Source organism: Oryzias melastigma, linkage group LG20 (genome assembly GCF_002922805.2).
Source record: "Oryzias melastigma strain HK-1 linkage group LG20, ASM292280v2, whole genome shotgun sequence".
In the NCBI taxonomy this organism is placed as follows: Eukaryota; Metazoa; Chordata; class Actinopteri; order Beloniformes; family Adrianichthyidae; genus Oryzias; species Oryzias melastigma.
Genome location: NC_050531.1, coordinates 24,221,961 through 24,233,051, shown reverse-complemented (window position 1 = coordinate 24,233,051; position 11,091 = coordinate 24,221,961). Strand labels below are relative to the sequence as shown.

General features: G+C 46.2%; 1 protein-coding gene across 1 annotated transcript in view; it reads left to right on the top strand.

Moving 5' to 3' along the window:
• Positions 1-11,091, top strand: part of rsu1 (Ras suppressor protein 1) — a 13,933-nt gene extending 2,842 nt beyond the window's left edge. The window contains exons 3-9 of the mRNA XM_024261751.2: positions 180-230; positions 549-669; positions 931-1,049; positions 2,335-2,417; positions 4,543-4,657; positions 5,306-5,438; positions 9,613-11,091. Of these exons, the coding sequence (XP_024117519.1) occupies positions 180-230; positions 549-669; positions 931-1,049; positions 2,335-2,417; positions 4,543-4,657; positions 5,306-5,438; positions 9,613-9,715 (725 nt within the window). The 3' untranslated portion in view covers positions 9,716-11,091. The remainder of the gene's footprint in view (positions 1-179; positions 231-548; positions 670-930; positions 1,050-2,334; positions 2,418-4,542; positions 4,658-5,305; positions 5,439-9,612) is intronic.

Genomic DNA, 11,091 nt, shown 5'->3' with positions numbered 1-11,091 from the left:
CCCCCCCCCCCCCTGATGCTGGGCACACAGTGGTTCTGCTGGGCTGATCCTGCTCAGCTGTTCTGAATCTGACCAGCAATGTTTGGAGAGACCAGGATGATGGATGAACACTGAGGAAAGCTTGATCCTCCGTTCAGACGGCTCCTGTTCTCTAACATGAAGTCTTCTTGTCTTTTCAGTCACGCTGTCTCACCTCACCCAGCTGGTCCTGAGTCACAACAAGCTCACAGGTAACCGCAGCAGCCAGCGAGGTGGGGAGGACGGGTCTCCATGTTGAGCAGCTGCTGTCAATCCTAGAAATTCATGAGCGTTAAAGCCGAACTTCAGAGAACCCCTTTAGAGAATGGGAGGAGAGCAGATTGGTTCAAATCAGTCTTCATGGAGGACTTCATCTGTAATCTGTAATGGCAGTCAGTCAGGTCTCCTTCATCTCATGACAGCATTCACTGTCACACCTGAAAGGTGAAAGAGAGAAGGTGTTTGTCTGAATGCACATGTGGATGGATCAGCATGTCAGCTGCTTTTGTCCTGGTCTCTGTGCCTCTCAGCTGTACCTCCGAACATCGCTGAGCTGAAGAATCTGGAAGTGCTGAACATGTTCAACAACCAGATTGAAGAGCTGCCCACCCAGATCAGCAGTCTACAGAAGCTCAAGCACCTGAACCTGGGGTATGTGTGTCCTCAGGTGTGCAGGTTCATTCTCCTGTCCAGCATGCAGGTGTGTCTGCATGCACCGCGTCTGTTGGAACTCAGAGCTGCAGTTCCAGCAGACAGCTTTACTTACAGCTATCAGTAAGCATTTGTCTCAGGTCGGCCAGCATGCGGGAGGTCAGGCGTGTTTGGAGACGGCTCATCACACCAGTCTGTTCAGACTGCTGAAAGTTAGCCTTCAGGTTCTTGCATACTGAGCAGTCTTTTTTTGTGATTCAGCATGAACCGTCTGAGCAGCTTGCCAAGAGGATTCGGTTCTCTTCCTGCTCTGGAGGTCCTGGACCTGACTTACAACAACCTGAACCAAAGCTCTCTCCCCGGAAACTTCTTCTACCTGAGTAAGAGCAAACGCAAACCTTCTTTTCACCCACGCACTGCTGATTCACTAACTGACCTCTAGCTTTTGCCAACCAGATACCTGAGAGTTATTATCTAAGCTTTACTTTACCAGGAATGTCAGACACTTGTCATTCTGAATGGCGTTTCTGGAAGCAGCATTAACCAGTTTGGTTTGGATCCCTTTCAGCAGAAACCTGCCCTGAAGTTTGTTGAAGAGTTGATTCCTGTCCTTAGGAATGAGCAGATTCATGAAAGAACTCAAACACCGAGTACCAAGAGACGTGAGATGATGGTTTGATAATAAAGTTTTGTAAATAAACCAAAACCCAGAGAAGAGAGGCTCGGTCAACCACAGGATCAGGTGATGATACACGGAGTCAGATTCATGAAGGAAGGTTTAACCAAGTCTGACCACACGCTGCTTTGCAGAGCGGGTCAGGAGGACTTGATTCCACAAGAGAAAACATTTTTCAGGAAAGAGATTCAGATGAGAGGGCGGAGTCTAATGATGCGTCCAGGGGAGCTGGATCCACCAGAGAGCATTCTGTCCATGGACGCTTATTGAAGATCAAGATCTGTAGGAGCTGCCTTGATGTTGTGGAAACATCAGGCCTGTCTATCTGTGGTCTGTCTGCAGTGGCGTTTGGTTGGTCCACCCCTAAGGCTGGTGTGATCAGTGTGGGGGTGCTGCGGGGGTACATGTTGATCACATGACTGCTCCAGGGCTGGCCTACCTGGTCCTGAAGACCCCATTTTCCAGCTCTCTTTTGACCGCTTGATGCAGAACACCTTGATCAGGTGTGTTCAGTCAGTCAGGATGTGAATCGCTGGAGTCAGCCAATCAGCATCAAGCTGGAGCAGTGGGTTCAGCCTTTTGTCTTCTTACAGGGTGCTGTAGAGACCAATACAAAAACGAACGACACTGATGGCCTTTAGTGTTGGAGGTGCATTGTGGGAGTTAGTTTTGTGTTTCTGTTCTTGGCGAGTGTTTGCTGTGGTTAAACTTGAGGAATGTGCTTCTTCCCTGGTGATTTGTGTTTCTTGTGGAGTTCTGCTTCGGCTCATTTTGTGGATCTTCTTCTCTGAAAGAACCTCCTGCACAGTGTGGAACTGCCACTCTTTCCTGTGTGCGTCGGGACCTCGGCATTTGTCCGTGTTTCTCCCAGCCTCTGGATAGCTGTCATCCCTCATTCTCTTCATCAGTTTGGTGTCTTTCCTGAAACATCACTTCAGTGGTAAAGCTCTAAACCACTGTGCAGACTAACAGATATTTCTGTTTTACAGCCACTCTGCGTGCCCTTTATTTGAGTGACAATGACTTTGAGGTTCTTCCTGCGGACATTGGAAAGCTGACCAAGCTGCAAATAGTAAGTTCTTCCCTCAATTGAACTATTCATAAAGTCCAGAGTGTGAACTGTTGTTACTGTTCAGTGTCACTCTGGTCCTAAAGACTCCGATCAGTCACCACACACCGAGCTGGAAATTCTTTATCTATCTGTCTCACAAGGATGAAGCAGCTGCAGTCACAGCTGCAGTCACAGCTGCGGTCACAGCTGCGGTCACAGCTGCAGTCACAGCTGCGTTCACAGCTGCGGTCACAGCTGCGGTCACAGCTGCATTCACAGCTGCGGTCACAGCTGCGGTCACAGCTGCATTCACAGCTGCAGTCACAACTGCGGTCACAGCTGCGGTCACAGCTGCGGTCACAGCTGCGGTCACAGCTGCATTCACAGCTGCGGTCACAGCTGCATTCACAGCTGCGGTCACAGCTGGGGTCACAGCTGCGGTCACAGCTGCGGTCACAGCTGCGGTCACAGCTGCGGTTACAGCTGCGGTCACAGCTGCATTCACAACTGCAGTCACAGCTGCATTCACAACTGCAGTCACAGCTGCGGTCACAGCTGGGGTCACAGCTGCATTCACAGCTGCGGTCACAGCTGCATTCACAGCTGCGGTCACAGCTGGGGTCACAGCTGCATTCACAGCTGCGGTCACAGCTGGGGTCACAGCTGGGGTCACAGCTGCGGTCACAGCTGGGGTCACAGCTGCGGTCACAGCTGCGGTCACAGCTGCGGCCCCTGCAGTAATAGTAGGTTAAGGTGGGAGGGGCCAGGTCCCACTTTCCTCGCAGACCATTAAGAGTCTATGAGAACTTCACAGAATAGCTCCTCCCCCTCATGTTCCAGACAGGAAGTACCCGCTGGTCATTCTATTCTACAGAATAATCAATCTTGATCTGATACCTTCTGTTCTTGATAATCCACTTTTTTATGATATTTTTTTCTTTATTGTTATTCACATTATAAACTGACCAATCAGATGTCTTTATGAAAGCATGGGGTTCCCGCTGGCCCCACCTCAAATGTTCCAAAGTTTGATTGATGGAATCTCCAGAGCCTACTTTCAGTGGAAGGGGTGGGGCTTTCCAACAACCTTACTCCTGATTTTTGAGAGTGGTTACCATAAAAATGATGACTCAGATGAACTCTGACCAATCACTGCTTACTAACATCTGGTTCCAACATGGCGCCGTCTGTAGCAAAGAAAAATGGTGACTGAAATGACTTGATTTTTGTTGGAACCGCAAGCAACACACTTTCTATGGGTGACATCACAGCTGCTCTATCCAGTTCTATATACTGTCAATGGGGCAGACGCTGTACCACTCACTTCACCTGCGTGTCCCTTCATTGTCAGCGTTCTGCTGGAGATGGACTTTTGCTTTTGGCCTTTTCAGGCCTCGTAGTCTTTCTATTTAGCACACCAAGTCAAACTTCAGGCCACAGCATCCTGGGGCAAGGCACCTCTCCTCTTCCAGGGTCTACATGTGGCAGTGTGAGAGAAATCCAGACATGAGGTCGGGTCAAAGGACCGAGCACCTCAGAGAACAGGGACATGAATTGTAAATGGTGGATAATTGTAGAGCATTTTTCTACCTTTGTTGAAGACCCAAAGCACTTTACAGTTACAGTCCCATTCATCCATTCACTCACACATTCACACACTGATGGCGGCTACACTGCCAAACACTGGTGCCAGCCATACACCAGAGGCAAGGTGAGGTTCAGTGTCTCACCCAAGGACACTTTGACGCATGGCGAGGAACCGAACCTGTAATCTGCTGATCAGAGGTCGACCACTCTACCACTGCAGCACGGCCGCCCATCAGAGAGAGAGTGGACTGTTGTCTCTCTGAAGGACACACTCGGGTTAAAAGAGAAAATTCTGCCTCCCCACAGAGTGAGAATTGACAGGAAAAAAGTTGAAAAGAAACTTAATGTCAAAACCAAAGATCAATAATAATGAAAGTAATGCTCCTCCCTCTTTCAACATGAAGGTTCTGTCTGTATTTGCAAAAACTCTGTGTTCATAGAAAACCTCTAGAGCTGCATTTCTCCCTGCAGTGTAAAGCCATCATGTATTACCCATCACAGTGGCAGGTTACTGTTTGTATCCTTACTGTTGCAGCTCTGAGCGTTTCTCTGTTTCCAGCTGAGTCTTCGGGATAATGATCTGATCTCCCTGCCCAAAGAAATCGGGGAGCTGGCTCAGCTCAAAGAGCTCCACATTCAGGGCAACAGGCTGACTGTCCTGCCTCCAGAGCTGGGTATGTATGAGGACCACACCGCCTTCAGGCTCCCACAGCTTTAGCTAACGTTTATGGTAATAAAGTCCATGGATGACAGACTAAACTATGTACAAGAACTGAACATCTCAGTGAAATCTGGGGAAAGTTTGCTGCCTGCTGGCTAAAACTCCAAAGCTTTACTGCCACCCTGTGGTGGTAGTAACTAATTACAGCAACGCTCCAGTTGAGAACATTGCTACCAAAAGTCAAGATCATGTTCGAAAACGGTTTCACGTCCTGGAATATTTGAAACAGAAATGTTCCTTCTCAGAATAACACCCTCACACGTGACTGCTAAGAAAAGGTTGTCCAATCCAATAAAAAGTACAAATATTAGTGATTGTACATTTTCAAAACCGTATTGGACGAAAAATGAACAAGAGAAAGACAACCCAGTAGAGCTGAAGCTGGAGTTCAGGGACATCAGGTGAGGCTGTTATGAGTAAACTGAGAAGGTCCAGTCTCCTTCCAGGACAATCAGGCCTCTGAGTCTGCAGCAGAGTAATATGTGGGGTCGATGTTTTTCTGTAACTGAGCAGGGCAGACAATGATAAACCCAGCACTTCACCCGTCTACGTGCATGTGAAGATCAGGGCACACTCTTCAGTGTTACTGTTGTGTCTGCAGGGAATCTGGATCTGACCGGTCCCAAGCAGGTTTTCAAGGCTGAGAACAACCCGTGGGTCACTCCTATCGCAGACCAGTTCCAGCTCGGCGTCTCGCATGTCTTTGAATATGTTCGCTCAGAGACCTACAAGTAGTAAGTAAAGAAACCCCCACCTGTGATCTCACTCCATCTACAGGAAGGTGCACAGTCTCGGCTGTTTGACCACAAGTCTTTCTCCTGAAGCTCCGCCCCTTCAGCAGACACGGGAATGTTCTTGTTGACTTCTTGGAGAATGTTAAGTGAAAACAAGGTGCATAGAAGGAAAAACCTCCTAATAGGCAATCACCTTCACATCATTTTGTTGATATGAATGCAGTTTATTCCTAAAGGTCTGTGAAGTGTAGCTACAGAGCAGAGAGAACTGGAGAACAGGCAGGGGGCGGAGCATGGGTTTGGGCAGCCCTGGAGTCATCTGAAGTTGGGGTTGGATCTGTGCAGATTGACCCATCATCATTTCTATTTCTTCTTCAAAGACAAAGAGTTCAGATTTCTGACCATAGAGGACCTTTGTAGTAGGTAGATGGCAGGTGTTGGTGCCCCCCAACTAGAGATGTTCTGATCCGATCACGTGGTTGACGACTCGATCGATATCAGATGTTTTCCCCCAATCAAAATGTTCAATAGCTCTAAAGATGTTAAAGCTAAAGTCACTAAACTTTCTCACATGACTAATTATCACTTATATAACAAGAAAATAGTATTTTTTCCTAGTTTATATTTGCTGTATTTTTACTTGTTTATTAAAACTACTTCATAGAAGTGTTCTATTTACGTTTTTAATGTGTTACAAGAGTATCGGATCGGGACTCTGTATCAGCAAATCCACAAAATCAAATGACCTGGAATCGGATCGTGCCCAAAAAAAACTAATCGGGACATCCCCGCCCCTACCTGCTGCTCCCTCCATGGGCACCGTCCAGCAGTGGGGATGGGTGCTGTAGGACCCCAAAAAACCTGAGCAGCCTAACCGCATCCTGTATGCGAAAATGATGACCTTGGAGCTGGTTTGACATGAGCTCAGCATGGAGTCATGTGACCACAGAGGTTTCCATCCCGTCACGTGCCGCCTCAGCGTCAGAACGCGCCTGACTCCAACTCTTTGAAAGCTGCTGACAGCTGTCAGACTTCACAGCTGCTGAACTCCGTCTGCCCATCAGCACTTCCTCTGTGAATCAGCCTCTCCTTCAGTCATTCCTTCAACCGTTCTCCCGCCTCAGACACTGGGTGAATATGGGACGTTTTGATAAGAAGCTGCATCCTCCAAGGAGGGGATAAAATGTCTTCTAAAGTGCTATGGAGCCATACTGGATGAGAGTCTTCTCAGAACTGGCTTCTGGTCCAGAAGGGTAGAGAGGATCTTTGTTAAAGCAAACCCTTTAGCTCCCAGTGAGGTCGCTGCAGACCTGCTCTGTCATGTGGCTCATCTACAAACGGAAGACATCTTCACGCATCAGAAAATCCTGACACGGGCTCTGTCATTTTGTTCCATCCATCTTTCCTGTTTAGAGATAATCTTATTACTTGTTCAGTTGCTGCACTGCAAAAACAGGCGCCTTAGAAATAACTCCAAAGTTTCACTCCAGCAGATTTTCTCCAAATAAGCAGACAAAATCTATCACTGCTGTGAGAAAAAGGCTCTTACCAAGAATTCTTATTTTAAAATAAAAGTTCTAGTCACTAAAACACATTTCCTCAAATGAAGATGATTTTCTGTGATGAAAACTTTCTTGATAAGATTTTTTTCTTGAAAGACTGAAAATAAGAGATTTTTTCTTGAAAGAGTCGTTACCTTCTTGAGATTCAGTGATTGCCATGTGGATCTTCTGAGATCCTTGTTTTGAAGAAAGTCATGGTCCTGCACACAGAAGCACACATGGATTTATCCTAAATTGGACTTTTCTCGACTACATCTTTACCACAAAGCTGTTGCTTTACAAACTCTGAGTCCAGAGTCGTCCTCTGCTTTCATTCTCCTGTCAGCAGAGCAGGGCGCTCAGGAACGGTGGTGGAGCGGTCGGCCTCTGGTCGGAGGATTACAAGCTCTGTTCCCCTCTTGCCAACACACATGTGAATGTATCATTGGGCAAGACACTGAACCCCAGATCGAGATGCTCCTGTGGTTAAAGGGTTGGTGCCAGTGTTCAGCAGTGAAGCTGTTTTCAGTGTGAATGTGTTCAGGAGTCAATAGAACTGTGACTGTTGAGCACTTTGGGCCTTAAAGCAAGTTAAAGTGCTCTGCAACAATGAGACACAGCAACTTATTGAAATGTTGATGAATGTTGGCTCATTAAAACAACTTTTAACATGGTCGACATTGCTTGTCACTGTTTTCCTGACACTTCTCATCATACCATCATTCCAGGCATTGTCTCCTCAGTTGCTGTCTTGCAGCATGCCTCCACTGTACAAGTAGCAGTTAAAAGTGAAGTACTTGACCTTGATACAGGCGTTCAAAATTGATCAGTGAAAAAAATAAAGTTTGAAAAAGTGAACTTGCCAATGAGTGAAGAGGTCTTTAGTCACATGGTTTTGTTTCCAAGTCTTGGTTTGAAATAGACTACAGAATCCAAACAGTCTGAATACAGACCAAATTCAAGGTTCAGGACTCCATCCAGAACAAATTAAGTGAACTTGGTTTGGACCAACAGGCTTTTCAGTTTGAAAACGCCCTAAAGGGAACAGACAGGGAGGAGGACTGGGCTTCTCCAAAGTACTAAAAATGCTGCTGATTAATAAAACACGAGTATAGAAAAAAAAAGGTTTGTTTCAAATCGTTTTTGTTTTTGTAAGACATTCAATTCTCTTTATTTTCATTTTCCTCTTCTTGTTGCAGGCCCTGACGGCCCGCCACTGAGATTTACTGATCCTTTGTGTGTGCCTGTAAAAAATGTAAAGAAAGGAGAAAAATAACCACATGAATTCATTTAGCCTCACTTAAGAATATGTGGCTGTAAGGGAAAGGTCTACCTCCACTCAATAGTGCTCTTCCTTTACATTTATCACATAAACATACAGTTTCAACTCTTCAACACACAAGGGTGAAATAAAACCAAATGTCAGCACACACACACACAGACTAGGGTTAATTAAACCATGAGGAATAGCTGAAGTCCATAAAAATGTCATCAAGAATCTGAATCCACTCTACTTTCTGGGTCTGCTTTAATTGGCTCTTAACGGGTCATCAAAGGCCTTCCCATGAACACACACACACGCTTCCTCACACACCCTTCACACTAAAACACTTAATGTGGCCAAAAACCAATATGTTGATCTGTAGTGAAGTCTCAAAGCTTTGCAGTGCTTGGAAAAAGACAGTAAAACAAGAATCAACTCTTACAAGAGCTCAGGTCGTGCATGTGTGTGTGTGTTTGTTTGAAGTGTTTCTGGCTGGATGGAGATCATGTTCTCTCGGGTCCAGGCGTCTCCAGCACACAGAGAGAGAAGAAAGTGCAGTCAGTCGCTGAAGCTTTGCAGCTCCCGTTTCTTTGTTCTGTTGAAGATTTAAAGCCTCCTTTGACTCTGCTAGGGTTTATCTAGAGAACACAGTTAGCAGAATAATATACAGTCACCACTGTATTTATCAAGACATATTCAGCTGTATTGACACCTTATGAATTCAGCCAGCTCAATGTTTTTTTCTGATCCAGGTCCACAGTGTAACTTGTAGTTTCCTGTGTTTGGAGGGCAGCAGTGCATACCTGGCAGCAGGAACTTGAGACACAACATTAGTGTCAACACAGCAGATGAACACACTGATGTGTTTGGGGTCTGGCTGCGTCAGAGGTGTGGCACAGGTGGAAGGGTTGGTAGTCTAGGTCAAGTTTTCTGACATGTTTAACCCTTTACCACCCAAGACGTCGCCAGGGACTACACAAAGTAGTCCCAAGAAAAACATAGTGATGAACAGAACCTCTCCTCTGGATGCTTGGCTGATGGAAAGGTCTGCTGTGGGGTGGGGATTCTGTGGCATGAACCAAGGAAGGAAAGTCCACGCAGAACTGTGCAGCTCTTGTTCAAAGTCAGATCTGGTCATGCATTCAGTAAGGCAAGGCAAGGCAAGTTTATTTGTATAGCACATTTCATGTACAGAGACAATTCAAAGTGCTTTACATAAAACAAAATTCAGTAGATTTTTTCAGTAGATTTTTAATACTTGGAGAATTCTGTGAGGCAGGTGCCTCATGATCATTCATTTTACAACTGCATTGTCTGTTTGGCTTTAATGTGAGAAGAACTTCTCTCATTTTGTGTCTTACCTCCTCAGCCTCTACGGCAGACACATGCAGGCCAATCCAGAGCCTCCAAAGAAGAACAACGACAAGAGTAAGAAGATCAGCCGCAAACCTCTGGCTGCCAAGAACAAGTGAGGAGGAGCAGCAGAAGAGCGGGAGGATGTGCTGCATGTGCCTTCAGTGCTTCACAGCAAATCTCATGGACAGACAGCCTGCTTCTGCTAACCGCCTTTTCATGTATTTTTTTTACCCTCAGCAGTTTTTATATTTTTTCTCACAGAGCTCTGACATGAAAAGTTCCTACAGAGGGAAGGCAGTGACATCACTGCTCCACGAGAACCCTGAGCATGGCAGCAGTCTGTCACTGGACTAGAAGTGTAAAAGCTGAAAGATCCTAAACAAAAGGCTGTCGGTCTCCCTCCCTTTTATTTGTTCATGTTCCTCTGAAGTTGTCATGGCTACCATCTAACCAAAACCAGCAGCCCTGTTTGACATTTGTGTTCTCTAAGTGCTGTGAGAACATCAGGTTCACTTACTAACAGTCAGCTGCTGCTCAGTATTATTCTTGAACTAAACTCATCTGTACTTGAGTGTTGTTTGAGGCTCAGGACTGGAGTCCAGACACGTCGGACTCACACTCATCAATATGTGTGTACCTTTATTTTGAAATTTTGATAGACACCCCGCTTCCTGCTGATTGAGCTGCAGCAGATAAAACCCAGCGGTGCTGAAATGCTGCCGTCATTCCTTAGCAGAAGAACGAAGGAGCTCTGTGACGTGAACGAGGGCTCACAGCTGAAGACCGCCCACTCATCTAAATCTCACCAAAAATGTTTCTGTTGACTCAAAAACAGAAACTACAGGTCTGGTCTTGCTGATTCCTGCTATGTCAGTCATGAAATTTAAAGATTTGTTTTTTTTTAAAGTTTAAACACTAATTTTGTCTTAATTAAATGTCAATGAGTTTATAGTGAAGTGCTGGATAAGCACGGCAGACTGGAACGTGTGTCCTCACAGCTGACAGAAGCAGAACCAAGCAGATCTCCACGATCTGGGACGAGCCAACAGGTCCCATGACCTGCTCAGCCTTTTGAACATAGAGGGTTCTGTCTTCTCTCTGTACGTCTTCCTGCCTGTCTGTAGACCAAAGAGTCCACCTCCGGGCCTCCGGGCCTCCGGGCCTCTGTCCTGCTGCCTCTCCAAACACTGACTGAACCCATCTGATCCAGGAAATCAGAACAAGGCTCACCTTCTGCATGTTTGAGTGTACCTGCAGTCCAGTGAAAGGTGCTGACACAATGAGTCTGGCGGTTCAAGCAGCAGCATCTTCACTCTGAGCAGCTAAACGACAGGACAGCTTTTCTGTAATCCACCGGTCACCAGCATGTGGTCAGTGTGCTGACTGACCACTGCCTTTAAGCTTTCACTGTCCCTTCAGTTTCTCCTTTCACCAAGTGCCCTCATATTTCAGCATTTTACCTTCAAAATAAAGTCATGGAAAGCACTACTGA